We start from the raw sequence: 20,075 nt of genomic DNA, 5'->3' as shown, positions 1-20,075 counted from the left end.
TTCAGGTTTTTGTTTCTGAGTAATTGAAATATTCAGTAAACTGCTTGCTGGGTGAAGTGCTAGGTATAGATGGCAGAACTACTGTGTAACAAGTTTGAAGCTGTACAGCTATGTTAACTGCTTCTCAGCAGGGCTCATTTTCACCAAATGGCACAAATGTTTTTAAATTTAATTCCAGGTATTCATTCCCATCTACAAGATGTTTTTACTACATACTTAGTGGTCGCCCGTGGAAATGGCTGTTTCTTCTCCCATTGTTCGTAGAACTATTGCTAATGTATTAGTAGTAATAACATATATTCTTTATCTTATTTTACATTGAATGTAAAGATAAAGAAATTACATACACAAGCAACTTCTAAACATAATTGGCTTCTGGATGTCCTTCTCAAGATCAGTATAATCAATTTTGCACTCTCATCTGAAATGTGATGTTTTACCACGCAGTTATCTTTTTGAGATTATTTCACAGGTTTTTGTTTTGTTTTTGGTCACTTCCTCCCCTCCCCTCTTTTCTTTTCTTTACCTGAATGGCTGAAGCCCACAGGTAAGGGGGTTAGGCAGTGGGCCCAGGCCGAAGTGTCCTCTGGCCTGGGTACACTGTGAGAGGCCCACAGAGGTGGGCCAACCGTAAACCCATTGCCAAGCTTCTTCCTTTGGTGGATCACAGTGTCTTAAGTGCTTTAAGGAAAATACATGCTTTGGAGAGAAATTCATGCCTATTATATTTTCTTAGAGTATATAATAGTTTGGTGCCTTTTAAATCTTTTGTAGCATCATAAAAGTACAACAGACTTAACTTCAAAAAGATTACAGCATATAAAGTCTTCTCAGCCCCTGAAAGAGCCATGCTTGGGTTCATTACTTGGTTTAAAAAATATTTTTTATGGCCACATCATTATATCCTAATATTTTATTAGTATTGATTCCTCATTAGCCTATTTGGTAATTGAACACGCTAGTACTGGTGATTGCTAGGGGATTTATTACAGTTAAGGGGGTAAGGAAAGGGGCATGGAAGTAGAATGCTAAAAAATCAGGGTTTTGTGAAATACACGGTTTTGCAAATATGTACTGCATATCTGACATACTGTCAGATACTGTGCCAGGCACTGAAGATACAAAGATGAGCAGCATACACAGAATGCCTCCACAGAGTTTATGTATCAGCAGGGAAGACAAATTAGACATAATCCTTTTACTTTGGAGCCTAGTGGTGAGCTCATACCCAGGGAATTAGTAAGAATAAACAAATTGACAAGTATCAGATTCTACCAATCAGAACCCACCTTGACTAATTCTAATCAAGAGAAGTCTTCCTTAAGCACTATATTTAAACTTTTTAATTGGTTACCTGAAGATATATTTTCCTCAGCTTGGTCAGAAGAGAGTGAGTGATGAGGGGATGGGATCTATGTTTAGGACAGTTTTTTTACTTAGATTGTAATTCTGAGAAGAATTACTAGGTGTATCAGTCAGGAATAGGCTTCCGTGATTTTAGCAAATCTGTGATTTAAATATTCTTATAAGAATTTTAACTTTCACAAGTTTTTTTGAAGCAATGACTGAATTTGGTAAAATCTGAAGAAACCTCATATTTCATTCCAATTTAAATGTTTTACATATATGTTATAAGAATTTCCCTGCATTGGCTTTCTTGTAATGCTAAGTAATAGGAAGATATTTTTTCTATATAACCTCTTATTTTTAGCCTATCCTCCAGGTAAAAATACTCATACTTACTATAGGGGTTTTTCTCCAGTGTTTGATTTTAAAAACTTAGTAACTACATATTTAAGAAATCTGGTTTAAATGTAGGTTTATAAGCAGTGATAAATCCTTCTGTTAATCATATGCGACTAGGTATCCAAAATGTTGAAAGATTATGGCTGGATTAAAGCAGACAGACACCTCTTTGGGCTACCCAATAGCGCCTATGATTTCAAAACAAACAACCCAAAAGAAGCTGGTCAGAGACTTCAGAAGTTGCAAGAAATGAAAGAGAAACTAGGAAGAAATGTCAACATGAGAGCTATGAATGTGCTGACGGAAGCAGAGGAGCGGGTAAGCCCTTTCCTGTGGCTGGCTGGTCCTGGTAGAGCAGGTGCAGCGTTGATGTCTGCTAAGCTCTGAGACAGTTCCCACGGTCAGCCTATTGTTTGAGGCTCTGGGCTTTCCTTTTCTCTCCTCACAGGTCTTTGTTTTCCTATTTCATTCATTTTGCATCACCAGTTTATATGTTCTATTGTCCTTGAGTGATATTTTTGGTGGCTTTGCCCTTTGTCATAAATATATTCTATTCTTTATCTTACGCTTGGTATATAGGCACAATACAGGGGTCCTCGGGTTATGACAGTCTCAATATACGTTTCAAATTTACAATGCTCACTCCCGTAAAAACTTAAACTGAGATGTGTTTTGGGTTACGCTGTTAGCCTGTACTTACAGACTACGTGGGCAAAGTAGTTAGGTTGAGCAATGGAAGAAGATGCAGTACAGTGTACAGTACAGCAGTGGTCCCCAAACCCCGGGCCACGACCCAGTACCGGTCCACAGAGAAAGAACAAATAACTTACATTATTTCTGTTTTATTTATATTTAAGTCTGAACGATGTTTTATTTTTTTTAAATGAACAGATTTCCTCTGTTACATCCAAGACTCACTCTTGACACTTGTCTCGTAAGTTCGACAATTATATTTAAAAATACCACAGTTTTTACGCCGGTCACATAATTTTATTTTGTGCATTTATCTGTCCCACCCTAAAGGCCGGTCCGTGAAAATATTTTCTGACATAAACCGGTCCGTGGCCCAAAAAAGGTTGGAGACCACTGCAGTACAGTGTATTTATATCCTTTTCCTTTTTCTGTGGCTTAGTTGTGTTTTTATGCTCTAGATTATGGTTTTACAACTGTGTTAGGATAGGTAAGTGACTTAGATAGGGTGTGTTTCAATTTAGACCAAAATTTGGGTTACGTCACTGTTGGAGGAATGGAACTGTGTTGTAACCCAAGGACCCCCAGTACTTTCTTACCATGTTAATGCCTCACATTGTTATTATTTGTTTTACTTACCTTGAAAGGCCATCAAAAATAAGGTATACTGCTTCTTTACCAGTCATTCCACATCTACCATCTTCCTTTTAACTCTGAGTGTATATTGGAACCATTATATAATTAATGATTACAGATGTCATATACATAACCACTGTTTTACTAATCTCTAAATCGAACAGCATCTTCTGTTTTAGTACTCTTATTACTGGATAATGTTATACATCTCTTCATGTCACTAGAAAAATGCAGAGGGGAAAGCAATCTCTATTCTTGACAGCCCTGTAGGAATTAGCAATCTGAGTAATTATTTATTATGCCCTATACCTTCTTTAATTCTGTAAAACTTTGAATTTGCGTAACAGTTAATGAGAGTTCTGTAAAAGTGATAATACTTAGGATAAGCTCAGTTACTTCTAAGAAATTTTGCTGTAGTGGGTTTTTTTTTTTAAAAAAAAACTTACTGGCATTAGTATCTACAAAGAATCTATATTACATTCCAAACAGGCTAATGTATGTGTTGTGATCTCTGTAAAATGTTCGTGCTAGTTTTTCTTTCTTCATTTGCAATGTATAGCATATTTGTGGAAGTAAACCATTGGCCTAAATTTGAGCTGTTTAGCATCATGAAATTTGTTCATTTTTACTTGTTTGTTTTTATCAGATAATGATAACTGGGTCTAGTTTTTTTAAAAAAAAGAATTGATCAAATCACCACTTCCAGAGAGGAAAGCTCTATTATTGATAAACAGATGACCTTTGGTTTTTTGTTTTTTTTATCATGTGTGTCCACATAAGAAACTACTACTACATGGAATTATGCAAGGAATTAGATTTAAAAAAAAATTTAGGCCCTGGCCGGTGGCTCAGTGGATAGGACATTGGCCCGTGTATGGACGTCCCGGGTTCGATTTCCAGTCAGGACACACAGAAGTGACCATCTGCATTTTCCTCCACTCCCTCTCCACCCTTTCTTCCTCTACCCCTCCTGCAGCCAGTGGCTCGATTGTTTGGAGCATGACCTTAGATGCTGAGGATGGCTCGGTTGCTCAGAGCATATTAGCCTCAGTCACTAAAAATAGCTTAGTACTCAAGCATCAGCCCCAGACAGGTTGCCGGGTGGATCCTGGTCAGGGCACATGTGGTGTGTCTATCTCTCCCCCTCTCACCTAAAGAAAAAAAAAAGTAAGAGAGTAGGGAGGTCTTAGGAGCCTAGCCTTAAATAAGGGACAGCAAGGGAGCTAGCCAGCAGGACTAGCTGGGATTTTAAAGGGAGAGTTTGAGGCCTTGATATGTGAGGTTTTGAGGGAAAATAGGATCTTAAAGAAGTTCTGTTAGTTATGGTATAATTAACTGTCTGTAGCCTTCCTCAAATTGTTTTTCAGAAAATTTCTATGTTAGCCAGGAAAGATCACTAAAGTTTTTATGTTCCAGCTGAAACTTGAGATAGCAGGTAGGTCAGATACAGAGGAAGAATGTTCAGGAAGACAGTGCAGGGGCCATAAGCCTACAGTGAGCTTGTTATGTTCAAGGGGAGGAGTGTGATGCCAGAGTCAGGTAAAAAAAACAAGGCCAGGGTCAGTAGTATTTGTACATTGCGGTGAAGAATTGACATTTCATGTTACTGCTAAGGCTAACCTTAAGAAGAAAGTATGCAGGGCTACGTTTGAGCTTACATATGACACTTTGGTGGGGGGTGCCTTGGCTGCTAGGAAGTAATGGAATATTAGTGGAGTCAAAATGTTTTAGGAGGTTATCCTATAAATTCTCAATGTGAAAGATGATAGAAATGTGAAATCTGCACCACATAAAAGGAAAACCCTCCCAGTTTCTGTAGGATGATGTGGCAGCATGTGCGCATGCACAGATGATGACATAACACCGTGTATACAGCGGAGCAGCCCAAGGCCATGCCAGTCGAGATTTGGACGGTACAGAGGAAAGTTCAGTGTGTTCTGTGGCTCGCTAAGTTCAAATCCATGACCAAAGTGCAATGTGAATATCAGCGCGTTTATAACGAAGTGCCACCATATAGGAATAACATTACTCGGTGGGATAAGCAGTTGAAGGAAACCAGCAGTTTGGGTGGAGAAACCCCGTTCAGTAGGCCATCAGTCAGTGATGAGTCTGTAGAGGCTATATGGGATAGCTACCTAAGGAGCCCTAAAAAATCTGTGTGTGAGCCCACATCGAACTGCACTGAATAGGTATGAAACTGGGAGAGTTTTCCTTTTATTTGGTGCAGATTTCACATTTCTATCATTGCTTTCCTGTGACCGGTCAAAAGTGCACCATGACTTTACGGACACACTGTATAGGTGAGATACTTACTTTCCCCATAAGTGGTTTACATTATAGCTGTTAATACAGTATATCTTTTTGGTACATAAAACTGTATATAATGTATATAAAATAATGGTCTTTATTCCTGGCTGAATTTTAGAATAGAAAAAATTTTTTATATTTTTCAAATTATATATGCTTTTTGTTTTGTTAGTATAATGACTTGATGAAGAAGAAGAGAATTGTAGAAAATGACAAATCCAAAATCCTTGCAACTATAGAAGACCTTGACCAGAAGAAAAACCAAGCCCTGAATATTGCTTGGCAAAAGGTATTTGAACCAAAAAATAATATTATTTATTCTGTGTGTGGCAAAGGTGAAGAATGTGGGCAGTAGGTTTATGCTGTAAGATGAGTTGGAAGTGGCAGATTTGTGTTTGAAGGAAGCTCATGCTCATATTTAATTAAAACCTGGACCTCATGCATTTTGTCCTTTTGGACTTTACTACTGAGTTGGAAAGGTAAGTTTGTGTCACTCCATCATACTCACTCATGGTGAGTGGTTCCTAGATTATATTACCTCCCTAACTTCTTCGGTTTCTCCCATTTTTTATTCTTACTCTGTTTGCCAAGTTTGTACTACCTTAAAGGGGACAACTGTCCCCCTTTACTTCCCAGGAGATCATAGGCTCTTATATTTGGAAGAAGCCTTAGATACTGCCCACTTACCCTCTGCTTGAAACTGGAGAGTGGTATCATTTTCAATGGTTGGAAAAGCTTACCCAGCGACCCCTTTAGTTATGACTTCCATGGTTCCTCTTACCCAGACTCACGGTGGTCAAATGTTCTAAGAATGTTTCTATATAGCAAGATTGGGATATTCCTTACCACTTACAAATTATTAATTGCATTTCAGAATTCATAGATATGCATTCTATGGGTTTTTAACAAAGCGTTTTTGTGTACATTAGATTAATAAGTATATTAGATAACACATATTAAACTGCCCCTCTGTTAGTTCACTTACATGAATTATCTTAAAACAATTCCATAACTTTGGTAGGTATTATCCCCATTTTATACATGAAGAAACCAAAGCTTACAACAATGAAATAGACTAAAATTATGTAGCCAAAGGTGGAAAAGCTAGGATTCTCTTTTCCTAAATTACTGGTAGTACCAAAGTTAAAACTTTCTTTTGGTGCTAACTGCTTCCACCCTTCCTCTTTAAGAATCGGACAGTAAACAAGGCATTTTGTAGTCTTTTTTATTGAACTCTAATTTAAAAAAAAAATTCCAATTAACATTTTTGTTTTGTTTTATGACAACTTTGGAAGATTTCAAGGTTTTTTACCATTATTTCTACTTACCTTGCTGTATATATTTGTCTCTTTCAGGATAATTTCTTAACCTTTTTTTGTGGAAGTTTTCCTATATCTACCATAGCAAAAAACACTTTCTCATTAAATTCTGAACATAGTTACTGTGCTGCTTGGTACCTGAGCAATCCTGTGCTTCTGGCATTTAACTGAGTATCTTGCCTCTTTTTCTCCTGATTCTATAGAAACTTTCTTTTCAGTTATAGCAGCACAATTAATTCCTGCCAGTCCCCTTGTTTTTCCTGTTCTACAACTTATTTTCAGTGTCAGGTTTGTCTGTCTCAAAGTACATGCAGAAGTGGACCCCCATTATTCTTGTACAACATGTGGATTTTAATATTGGATCTGACAGGTTTTGTCTCTTGTTTTCCGCAAGGTTCCCGGATTTAGTGCTAGTATAGATTTACTCTTTAGATTGATTCCTTCCCAATATCCAAGTTTCTCACAAAGCATGTAAATTTGTTGAGTGCCTATGTTGCGCATTATTCTCATATTAATATTTAGTTTAATCTTCACAGAAACCTAATGAGGTACATATTATCAGTATTATAATATTTTGTACTTCCCTCTGGTTTTAAGTACACTTGATTCGCAAAGCCAGAGCATTTTAGTCACTGTATTTTTGTCCCCTTCTTAGCCTCATTGGATTTTCAAAATTTGATTGTATTTTATCTTTATGTTTACCCATGAATATACTTCATTTTCTATCAGGACAAGGCTATAATCTTCTTTGCCCTTTAATTGATAAGTTAGTTTCTCATTTCCCCTTTGGAGGAATTTATATATGGAGTTCATGGCCATGTTGAGGGTTTAGTAGCATTCCATTTTCTTAGTTCTGAGTGTCTCTCTCTTGTCTGGCCAAAAGTTTTTTTAAAAAAGATAAAGAACCTAGGGTGTTTATAAATTATTCTGCTATCTTCCCGCTCTCCTAAAAGAGACATGGTTGTCTCCCCATTGAGATGAACCTTGCCTGCCCCTGAGCATCCTCCCAGATAAAACTAGCACCTCCGTTCTCTGTAGTACGGTATTACTGAGCATGTGTACAGGTGTTCTTAAAATATGTATTCCTTAGTAAGTCCATGTTCAGGAACACTGCTTGTGTCTAGGAGAGTTCTCATTACCTAAAATACTCATAAAAAAGTATATTTTCCTTCAGGTCTCTACTTGAACTTGGAGATTTTCCTAGAGAACATGGCTATCAGATCTGTGGGTGTGTGGTGTGTGTATACACTGTCACAGTGTCTGCTAAACTCTAAGGTTATTAGTCATGTCTTTGAGAACAGATGGCCGAATTCGCAAATCATCAAGTGTATATGCACGAAAATTACCCAATTATAAGCTGCACCATTGGTCTTAAGTCTCTGTAATTTCCTACTGTGACTTGATGAAGATAGGCCAGACAGCTTCTTTAGCCTTTTCTCTTGGGGTCCAATCCTTTTCCTGTCCCTTGAGACCTCACTTTTTTGGCTATGAGAAGCATAAAAAGACCATTGAAAACCTTGAAAGATTTGGTTGTTTGATTTCATACCTCTTTGTCTCCTAGAGCCATCCTGATGTTACAAAGATTTTTTTCTTTTTTTTTAGTGATAGTAGGGGAGATAGACAGACTCTTGCATGCACCCCAACCGGGATTCAGCCAGCAACCCCCAACTAGGACTGATGCTTGAACCAACTGAGCTATCCTCAGCACCCAGGGCCACACTTGAACCAATCAAGTCAGTGGCTGTGAGAGGGAAAGAGAGAGAAAGGGGAGGGAAGAGGAAGAGAAGCAGATGGTTGCTTCTCATGTGTACCCTGACTTGGGACGTCCATATGCCAGGCTGACACTCTGTCTACTGAGTCAACTGGCCAGGGCCTATCCTAGAATTTTTAAGGTTAGCTGATAACCACAGTCCCATCTACCATACCAGTTAACAGAAAACAAGTTTTTAAGAGAACGTTTTGTGGCAGAAGAGTTTTTGTTTTGTCTTTGTTTCTCTATCCACAAGTTTACTCTCCTATATTGTACACTGTTTGTCTCTGAGGATTCCTGCACTATGGCCTATAAAACTATCAAAACTTAAGGGTCGAGTTGAGGTAAAGCCTCCAGCTCCCTCTAGAAGTAGAATAGGGCTCAGCAAACTTTCTGTAAAGGAAAAATTATTATTTTTTTTAGTTTTGTGAGCCAAATAGTCTCAGTTGTAACTGCTAGACTCATCGTTATAGTGCTTGCAGCCATAGAAAATATATAAGTGAATTGAGTATTGCCAGATTTGTCACATGAGCCATAACTTGCCAACCCTAGTTTAGAGGAACAGACAACAAAATGCACTGCTGGGCTCTAATATACACATGTCAATGTTTGATGTTTTAGAAAACACATGATATTTAAATATTTTTTTTACCCAGGTGAACAAAGACTTTGGGTCTATTTTCTCTACACTTCTGCCTGGTGCTAATGCTATGCTTGCACCCCCAGAGGGGCACACTGTGCTGGACGGTCTGGAGTTCAGGGTTGCCCTAGGAAACACTTGGAAAGAAAACCTAACTGAACTTAGTGGTGGTCAGAGGTGAGTAATCCCTTAGTTATATTACAATTCCTGATTCCTCTTACTTTATTATAATCCATCATCTCCTTGCTTACCAATTTTATTTCAGTTTTGCATTGCTTAGCTCTACTTGCATATACATAGAATTTGAGGAACCCAGTATGCAAGACTATACACTTTAGTTAGAACATTTGATTAAAATAGAAGGCAACAAAGGAAATGAAATCAACTAGAAACTAGATAAAATGTATGAAAAACAATTATTTTCAGACATTGGCAAATGAGTAGCCCAGGAATATGTACTTGAGAAAGGAAATGTAAGTGCTATTGACCTCCCTTTCTTTCTGGGAGCAATTTCTGGAATGCACATTTGGGAGGCTCCCGTGAGCTACAGCATAGACAGCATAGCATTAGGTCTGTTCTCCCTGAAGGGAAAGCTACTATAGATGCACCTTAGCAAAGTAATTGAAGGCATTAAAGAATAAAGCTGACCTGCATATAACTTGTTTCTTAGAACAAAGCCCAACATTCTTTAAAGAAAGACAGCAAAACAGACTCTGAACAACATAGGTGTCCAGCATCTTATAAAAATTAATAGACAAATCAAGAAAATGACTCATACCATAGGGAAATAATCAACCAATGAAAACATACCTAGAAATGATAGGTGATAAAACTAGCAGATAAGAAAGGTAAATAGTTACATCAACTATTCCTAAGAATTTCAAGAAAAAAAGAATGTGATGAGAGAAATGGAAACTTTTTAATAAAAGTAGCAAGTGAAACTTCTAGAGATAAAAAATGTGCCTGAAAGGAAAAGTTCATGCATGAGATTATTCATTAAATTAGACAACGTAAAAGAAATGAGTAAATTTTAAGATCTAGCAATAGAATCTATTCAAGCTGACCCGAGAAACACAAAACACTAGAAACAAGTATAGCTTCAGTGACCTGTGGATATTAAGCCATCAAATATACATGCGGTGGAGTTGCAAGAGGAAAGAAAGGCCAAACAGAAAAGTACTTGAAGAAATAATGGTCCCAGATTTTCCAAGTTGATAAATTCTGTAAACCTACTTACTTGATTTCTGTTAACCTTAGGTAGGATAAACATACACCCCACCCCACACATATCTAACTACAAAGACATGACAAGGCATGTCGTATAAAATTGCTGTGGTTTTATATGCCAGTGATTAGAAGAAAAATCTTAAACCGTTGCCAGAAGTAACAAGGCTATCACCATAACAAGAGAAACTCAAGGTCAAGTGGCCTAACTCCCTACCTGCAGAGAGCTAAAACCTTTTAAGAGAAAATTGTGAATATTAATATAATTGAAGATGGTTATTAATTTTTCCCCCTGCAGGGTACGATCCATAGACCTTGAATTATTTTCATGTTCCCTGTAATGCCATCGTTACTCTTCTCTTACATATATAGAAAATATTAGGACTTGTTTATTTTCTTTATGGAATCTATTGTCATTTTTATGAGTAGACTAGCAATCCACTCTGTATTTGTTACTGATAAAATGCCTAAATACTTTGAGTTTCTGCTGCCTGTCAACCAAAATTGAATTCCACAGTTTAGGTCCCAGTATCTTTAGAGCTTTTGCCAAAGTCCGAGAAAATATTTTGAGGAAAACAGAAAATATATGTTTATTTTGATATTGGGACCTAAAACTTATTTCCATAATTAAGATGATATAAAATTATTTGTATTTATAACACTATCCAAATTATTTTAACTGTTGGTGAGATTTTTTTTTTCTGAATGAGGAAGTTGAAAGCTCAATCAATGCCTTAAACATTTGGTTCATAGAAAGCCAATTAAAAATAATTTTAGGTTGCGGCCCTGGCTGGTAGGCTCAATGGTAGAGCGTCAGCCCAGTGTGTGGAAGTCCTGGGTTTCGATTCCCGGCCAGGGCACACAGGAGAAGCGCCCACAGAAGGGTGCTTCTCCACCCTTCCCCCTCTCCTTCCTCTCTGTCTCTCTCTTCCCTTCCTTTAGCCATGGCTCCATTGGAGCAAAGTTGTCCCAGACGCTGAGAACAACTCCATGCTTTGCCTCAGGCGCTAGAATGACTATGGTGGCAACAGAGTGACACCTCAGATGGGCAGAGCATCGCCCTCTGGTGGGCATGCTGGGTGGATCATGATTGGGCGCATGCGGGAGTCTGTCAGACTGCCTCCCTGCTTCTAACTTCAGAAAAATACAAAAAATAATAATTTTAGGTTGCTTGAATGACCTCAGCTACCTTCAGTAGAGGCAGATTTCCGTCTCACTGTTATTTGTTTTTATTGTACCATTTCATTCATTTCCTTTGCTAGACATTTTGGTTTCACCTTTCTAGACCCCCCTCTACTTGTGCACATTTCCTCTGCCCCCTCTTACATGTTTCCTAATCCATCCCCTGGTCGTGGCGTGCAGTGAGCATTAGGGTGACAGTGCGTTCTAGTGCTGCATGCTGGAGGTATATCAGCTTATACAGTAAGTGTGTTACAATGTTCTTGTAACTTTTATAATAATGTTGAATAATTGTAAATGTCTTGTATTTAAAATAAACAGGGCTTTCTTATAAAATGTTATAAAAATTAATATGATTCTTTATACGAGATTAGAATGAAAATAGCTACCTGTTGGAAGTCCCGGGTTCAATTCCTGGCCAGGGCACACAGGAGAGGCGCCCATCTGCTTCTCTACCCCTCCCCCTCTCCTTCCTCTGTCTCTCTCTTCCCCTCCCGCAGCCGAGGCTCCATTGGAGCAAAAGATGGTCCGGGTTCTGGGGATGGCTCCTTGGCCTCTGCCCCAGGCGCTAGACTGGCTCTGGTCGCAACAGAGCGACGCCCCGGATGGGCAGAGTATCGCCCCCTGGTGGGCGTGCCGGGTGGATCCTGGTCGGGCGCATGCAGGATTCTGTCTGACTGCCTCCCCGTTTCCAGCTTCAGAAAAATACAAAAAAAGAAAATAGCTACCTGTTAACTAGTATGGTTAGCTAGAAGAGAACTATTGAGAGCTGCAGAATCTAAGAGGGCATGACAACAAATGTTAAATAAGATGTATTACCATTCTCCAGAGAAAAAGAACCAATAAGAGATTTTATATACATACATATGTGTGTGTATGTGTATGAATAGATTTATTAGGAGGAATTGACTCATTTTATTGTGGAAGCTGAGAAATCACTCATTTTGCTGTCTGCAGACTAGAGACCCAGGAAAGCCAGTAGTGTAATTCAGTCTGGTGAGTGTGAAGACCTTCAAACTAGGAGCATTGAGCAGAATATTCACGTCCCAAATACAGACATCAGGTAGGAAGGGAAGAGCGCTTTCCTCTGCCTTTCTGCTGTTTGCTCTCTCGGCGGCTGAATGGGCAGACTCTTGACTCAGTTCCAGTCACATGCTGTTCCCATCCAGAAACACCCTCACTGGCACACCCAGAAAGAATGTTTAGTCAGGTATCTGGGCACTGCGATTCAGTCAAGTTGACACAGAATTAACTATCACATAAGGATTGCTTAAACTTGGCACTGAAGTACGGTATTTAGAGTAATGGGCCATAATCTATGCAGCTTACTCAAATGGTGCCAGTAAAAAAGTTGATAGTGTGTGTGCACATGGATGTGTACATAGTAAAAGTTAGAAAGAGGGCATCAAAACCAGTTACATTGTTACCAAGACGATAGCTGTTACCTTAACAAGTGTATAGTCCTTAATCACCTGCCACGTAGGCATTTGTGCAGTGGTGGAAGGAAAATTTTTTTTTTTTTTCCCGGGAGAAAGGACAGACGAGACGGACAGATAGAAAGGGAGAGAGATGAGAAGTATCAATTCTTCGTTGCGGCTCCTTAGTTGTTCACTGATTGCTTCTCATATGTGCCTTGACCAGAGGGCACTCCAGTCAAGCCAGTGTCCCCTTGTCAAGCCAGCGACCTTGGGTTTCAAGCTAGCTACCACGGGGTCATGCCTATGACCTCACAGTGAAGCTGGCGATCACGGGGTTTCAGACCTGGGTTCTCAGCATCCCAGGACTCTGCCACCGCCTACTCGGGCAGAAACTATTAACATTAATATTTTTCTTAAATATAGATGCCAAATGTAATATCCTGATTATTTGACTGGAAAGAAAATTATAAACCTTTTCTATTCAAAATGAAACTTGTTAAAGAGAGAAATAATGAAAGCCTAAAATAAAAAACATTTTAATAAAAGTGTTGAAGTTTGAAATTCAAGGTTATTTTTTTCTATGACTCTCTCAGCTAAATCTGTACTTTTCATAATAACAGGATAGCAGAATTGCTTCAGTGTTTTGGGAAAAACTAATACAGTCAAGTTTTGACAGCTTTCTCCCACCTTCTTTTCTTAGGTCTTTAGTGGCTCTGTCATTAATACTGTCCATGCTGCTCTTCAAGCCAGCCCCGATTTACATCCTGGACGAGGTGGACGCGGCCTTGGACCTGTCCCACACCCAGAACATCGGCCAGATGCTGCGCACCCACTTCACACACTCACAGGTAGCAGCCAGGAGGGAGGCTCTGTTCAAGTTTTATAAATGTCTCTGTAATAGTGCTTGTTTTTATATAACTGTTCCTTAGTAGTGGTCATCATTAATAAGATGTTTAAGACTGAGGAATACTAAAGCATTGTATGTTTTTATATATATATATATATATATATATATATATATATATATATAGTATATTGCTATTCATATGGGTTTAAAATGAAAGAGGGTTTGGTCTCCCATTAAAGAAAAATGCCGGACGTTACAATCATTGATTTTGTAGCATGAAGGAGAATCTGATATTTTCATCATTTGGAATTAAGTGATGATTAAATGGAATTATTTTTTATGGCTAGCTGACCAGCGTGGTCAAAACAGGAATGTCTCAGGGCTCTGCCTGTGTCAGAATGTCATGTGGCACTCGGTGGTGGACCCTTCGTTTCTCCTGGCTAGAAAGTAGAGAAAGCCCTTTTCTACTAAATAGTTTCTTCTTATTGAACTGGAGCTGCCAAAAATGATTTATAGATAATGCATGTGTACCTCTGGGGGTTCCCATATCATAGTTACCATAGACAGTATACTTTTTTTTTATTAAGTGAGAGGCAGGGAGGCAGAGACAGATTCAGCATGTGCTCCCGCTGGACCCGCCCCTCAAGCCCCCTACCAGGCAATGTTCTGCCTGTCTGGGCCGCTGCTCAGAGCTATTTTAGCGCCTGAGGCAAGGCCATGGAGCCATCCTAAGTGCCTGGGGCCCACTTTGCTCCAACCGTTCAAGCTATGCCTGTGGGAGGGGAAGAGAAAGAGAGATGGGGAGGGGGGAAGGGTGGAGAAGCAGATGGACGCTTCTCCCGTGTGCCCTGACCAGGAATCGAATGTGGGATTTCTACATGCCAGGCCAACGGTCTACCATTAAACCAACTGGCCAGGGCCAACAGTGTAGTTAAGGCAGTTTTTTAGCAGGCAACAAATACAAATGTTCCATTTGAGCTGGTGGTAATGTAGGAACGTGAAGCCTTGATATTATTAAAATATCACAGAGAAAAATGTTTCACCAGGGCACTTAGAGCCAGCAATAAAACAGTTGTCAGCTACAGAAGATAGCAACAAGCAGTCAGCTAGCAGGAAGTGTAAACTTGGGTAATGAAGTGCGCAAGGTAAAATTGAGAGCCTCCTAAAACCAAATATGGGAAGCTTAGAATTAACTTTTAGGTGCCTGATATTAAAACTAGTTGTTACCTACATTTGAGGATATATGTTTGCTTGGAACCAAGCATCGAAAGAAATAAAATAAAAATATCTACAATCAATTCTTTAACTCCATTTATTTTTTTAAAAAAGTGAACTTTTTCAAGATTATTACAAAAATTATTTTTTCTGTTTTTTTTTTCTTTAAGTTCATTGTGGTGTCCCTAAAGGAAGGTATGTTCAACAATGCAAACGTCCTTTTCAAAACCAAGTTTGTGGATGGTGTTTCTACAGTAGCCAGATTTACGCAAAGTCAAAATGGAAAGGCTCCAAAGGAAGCCAAGTCCAAGGCGAAAGGCCCCAAGTGATCATGCACGGAAGTTACCTGTATAAATTGACTCCTTCACCTTGACCTGTTTTTTAAACAAACTTTTTCAGAACTTGGGATTTATCTAATTTGTTTATATAAAGATTTAATGTTATTTTGTTGCTTGACCCATATTTTTTCTTCCTTTATATAATTACTTATAAATGAGCATGATTCTACTTTTCTTACTTAATGTAACTATGGCCCAATTACTGTGATTGTGATTTTCTGCATGTCATCAGTTATTTTTCTTACACTAGTCTTTTATGTATTAGGGAGCCTGAGAAACCTGGTTGTTGGAAATTCTGTTTGCAAAAGCAAAAATACAAAGAATCAGATGAAATTAGGTCATAGGATAAATTTAGCTGATAATCAGCTTTTCATTTAATTCCTAAGATAATATTAATGTGTTTTCTATTGCTAATAAAGTCATTCAAGTAAAGAATATAAAGCAACAAAGGGAACAGAGAAAGGTATTGAGCATCTTCTGAGCTATTTGTGATTAGTTCCTTGAGGACACAATGTAGGTCCCTGATTTAGGCTCTAATGACAGAAATCTTTGAAGATCTTAGTTCCCATTTTATGTTTGAATATCATGTTTCTATATGCTTAGATGGATCTGTGCATTCATACATTTTTAAAAAACACCTTTATGTATATTTCAGTAGGAGCTTAGATGATATATTTCATACTACTTTTGACGCAACTTTATCTGAAGTCTCCCAGTGTTTTCAGAGATTTTTGTCAGCTTTTTCATAATGCAATCAGTAACTGTATTGGTGAGAGAAAGTGTAGAACAATGGACCAAGCCAAATTTATCTTTTCCTCCCTCTGTTCTACCAAAAAGACTCAAAGTTTGATGATTATTGTATTTCTTAGTGTCTTCTGCTTTCCTGATCAAAAAGATAACATTTCTCAAAAGACTGTACTAACAAACACCCTAAGAATAGTTGTTATCTAGAAGAGTATAGGTATACCACCAGTGTCTCCAAACTGAATCTTGAATGCTCTGATATGATCTAATAGGGTCTTGGGTATGTTCTTTGATCCTACATCCTTTCCCTAATATAATATATGCTCATGCTTCTTGACCCTGGGTTTAACATTTCTCTTTCTCTGTCCTCATACATATGTGAGGATGTCAGATAACGCCCAGGCAGCTGTTATGGGATACACTGGAAAGAACTGACTGGGATTAGTTCTGACTTGGGGGGGGGGGGGGGGGACAAAGGTGTAAATGCTGAGTGACAGCCCAATATTACACTTAACCAACGTAAGAAGTTTTTTATTTTCTTTCAGATGTATTGTAGATTGTTTACCAAAACAATTACATCAATTTACACTGTCACCAGTAAGTTTACCTGTTGACCACAATAGTCAACACGGGGCGTTAGTTTTAATACTTGTCATTCACTAGCTATAAAACGGCACTGCGTTGCTGTTTAAACTAGCATTGTATAAATAATTGCTGGGCTTGAATATTTTGCAGTATGTACAAATTTCCCTCTGCTACAAATTTTCTATTTGCTTGCTTTTCTAATTTTATCTTATCTATACTTTGCTCTTTGATGAAAATCCTTAAACATTAAATTTTTGTGTTAAGGTTATTCTTTGATTAGAAGGAAGATATTAAGTAGGCTGCGGACATTTATTTCGCACATCTGTAATAATATGAGTAACATTGATTGAACTCTTTCTCTGCATCAAATACTGTTCTCACATGCACATATTTTCACATGTAATCCTGTAGTAACCCATGGAGGTGAGTACTGTTGTTGCAGCATTATATAATTGAGGAAATTGAAGTGAACGGAGAGGTTGAGAAACTTGCCCACAGTGTTAACTGTTTAGTGGCAGAGCCAAGATGCAGAATTGGCGCTTGGCCTCCAGAACTAGCTCTGACAGCTTGAACATTTGTATTTATTGTTCATAATAAATTTAAGGGTTACCTGGATGAGTGGTATCACAACATGTGAAAATTACCTGTAGGAGAACCTCACACATTTGTAGAGAGGATTCCTTGTTTTTGTTTGAGCATTTCAAGTACACCAACAACTGCAAAAGCCCAGACTTTAGAGTCCCTCTTCCAGTATGCTGGAAGAATCACAGGCCACCATTCGTCAAGCAGTGTTTTCCTTTTGATCTATTGTATATGCTTTTCATACCTGTAGAAGTAATAGCATAAGTGTGTTTTTCCCAGAATTAATCAGTCTGTCACCACTAAACATAATATTAGCTTTCAATGTTCTTTATCAAGTTACAGAAGTTCCCTTCTCTCCCTGGTTTGATCATGGTTTTATCATGGATGAATGTTGAATTTTGTCAAATGCTTTTTCTACATTGAAATGATATATAACATTTTTAGCCAGTTAGTATTATGAATTACATTGTTTCAGTTTTGACTATTAAACCAGTGTTGTGTCCCTGGAATAAACCCCACCTGCTCATGGTATATAATTTTTATATGCTAAAAATTTGGTCATGATTTTTATGTATTTTCGTGTAGATTTCTTTTTTCCTACTGCCTTAATTTGGTTTCAGGGTAATACTAGCTTTAAAAAGTGAATTGGGAAGTGTTTTGGTGTTTTTGGAGTGTATTTTTTAATTGCCAGTTACACTTGGGATTTTTCAGGTAGCTTTTTCTTAACGGATTTCTAGTTTAATTTTGTTATGGTCAGGGATCATTTGTATCATTTTAATATTGTCAGTGTTACCATTAACGGGGAAAATAGCATCAGTCTTACACAAAGTCTTTCAGAAAATAGATGGGGAGGGAATTCTTATATCCTTTTTTATGAGGCCAGTATTTTTCTAATGCTAAAACTTGACAGAGACATTAACAAAACAAGAAAATGGTAGGACTCTAGTCCTCAAAAGTCCTGAAAATATAAGCAAATTGAATCTTTAACATTTATAAGCAATAAGCTATTGTCAAATTGTTTTAAATGATGGCATTGATGGCTAGATACTTCTGTAGAAAAACAAACGACCTTTCATGCACACACAAATAAAGGCAGTACAACACACCAGTGGTAGTTTTCATTACCATGTAGCTGAATTTTTTAATGTCAGTTAAGTGTCTTTGATGAAGCTGAAAACATATCAACCTGCTGAGTATACATTTTTAATAATTGAAATGATAAAATGGGAATTATGTATAATGTACATATGCATAAAACATGATGGGTATTTTGCAGAAATGCAGTTATTTCAGTTGGGGTCTGAATTAACTGCATTTATTTTTCATGGGATACCATTTTTTACTTGAATATAAGACTAAGACAAATTTGGTTATTAAGTCTATAGTATTTGATAGACATTTTTCAATAATGAACAAAGTGATCCTGTCATAAGAACCTGACATATTTGTTGCAAATAATAAAATTGTACCTTTCAAATGAAAATTAGAATTTTGGCAAACTTGTATTCATCATTGTGACTTGACAACTTCTCAGTACTTAAAAGACTTTTCTAATACTGGTGGTAATACTGATGCGATTTTTTTTCCTTTTTTTAAGAGAGGGACAGACAGGAAGGGAGAGAGATGAGAACCCTCAATTTGTAGTTGCGGCACCTTAGTTCATTGATTGCGTTCTCAAACATGCCTTGATGGGGGGGGGCCTCCAGCTGAGCCAGAAACCCCTTGCTCAAGCCAGTGACCATGGGGTTGTGTCTGTGATTTCACGCTCAAGCCAGTGACCTCAGGGTTTCACACATGGGTCTCAGCCTCCCAGGCTGACGCTCCAGTCACTATGCCACCACTCGGTCAGGTGGGCGTTTTATATTGTATTATGAAATGTGTTAATATAGTGAAGATCCGCATAACTTAGTGAGTGGTATTTTCCAGTGTCCAATGTGAAATGCTATAAAAACCTGCGTGAATAAGACAGCCATTCTAAATACAGTAGAGACCAACAGAGTTTTTAATGTTACAGTATGAGAACATTTGGTATGGTCTCAAATTCAACATTGCAACTTTTAAGAAACTATTGTCTCATTTTTTTTAGCGTCAAAGAATTATTACATGATCTAATACTAAGTATTCTTATCTACATATTCTCAACTGATCTGTATGTCTTTTTATGCCAATGCCATGCTGTTTGATTATTGTGGCTTTATATATTTTAATATCAGGTATTGTGATACCTCCAACTTTGTTCTTCAAGATTGCTGTGGCTATTCAGTTTCTTTTGTGGTTCCATAAAATTATCGGATTATTTTAGTTCTTTGAAATATGAACTAGAACAAATGTTCTAGTAATTGTGTTTAATCTATAGATTGTTTTAAATAATATGACATTTTAATAATGTTAATTCTTCCTATCCATGAGGACCGTTTATGCTTGCATTTATTTGTACCTTCAGCTTCTTTAGTATCTTATAATTATTGAGAGGTAAATTATTGTTTTACCTCTTAAATTTATTCACAGGTTGTTTTTTTTTTAATGCCGTGTCACTAATCAGAAATACAAATTAAAACCACAAGACATCACCTCATACCTCTCAGAATAAGTCAATAAACAAGTGTTGGCCAGAATGTGGAGAAACAGGAATCCTCATGCACTGGTACTGGGAATGCAGATTGGTTCTGCTACTTTGGAAAACAGTATAGAGGATCCTCAAAAATTAAAAATGGGACTTCCTTATGACACAGTGATTCCACTTAAGGGCATTCAAAGAAACCTAAAACACTAATTTGAAAGACTGTATACACCTTTATGTTCATTGCAGCATTATTTACAATAGCCAAGATATGCAAGCAACCCAAGTGCCCATC

At 37.8% G+C, this 20,075-nt stretch overlaps 1 protein-coding gene across 3 annotated transcripts in view; it reads left to right on the top strand.

Moving 5' to 3' along the window:
• Positions 1-19,689, top strand: part of SMC2 (structural maintenance of chromosomes 2) — a 74,092-nt gene extending 54,403 nt beyond the window's left edge. For all 3 annotated transcript variants that reach the window (XM_066256613.1, XM_066256612.1, XM_066256611.1), the window contains exons 21-25: positions 1,864-2,064; positions 5,552-5,668; positions 9,105-9,265; positions 13,610-13,757; positions 15,142-19,689. In XM_066256613.1, coding sequence (XP_066112710.1) covers positions 1,864-2,064; positions 5,552-5,668; positions 9,105-9,265; positions 13,610-13,757; positions 15,142-15,300 — 786 coding nt within the window. In that variant the 3' untranslated portion in view covers positions 15,301-19,689. The remainder of the gene's footprint in view (positions 1-1,863; positions 2,065-5,551; positions 5,669-9,104; positions 9,266-13,609; positions 13,758-15,141) is intronic.
• Positions 19,690-20,075: the final 386 nt, after the last annotated feature.

Source organism: Saccopteryx bilineata, chromosome 2 (assembly GCF_036850765.1).
Source record: "Saccopteryx bilineata isolate mSacBil1 chromosome 2, mSacBil1_pri_phased_curated, whole genome shotgun sequence".
NCBI lineage: Eukaryota > Metazoa > Chordata > Mammalia > Chiroptera > Emballonuridae > Saccopteryx > Saccopteryx bilineata.
Note: the sequence above shows the minus strand (reverse complement) of the source record. Positions and strands in the feature narration are given on the sequence as shown.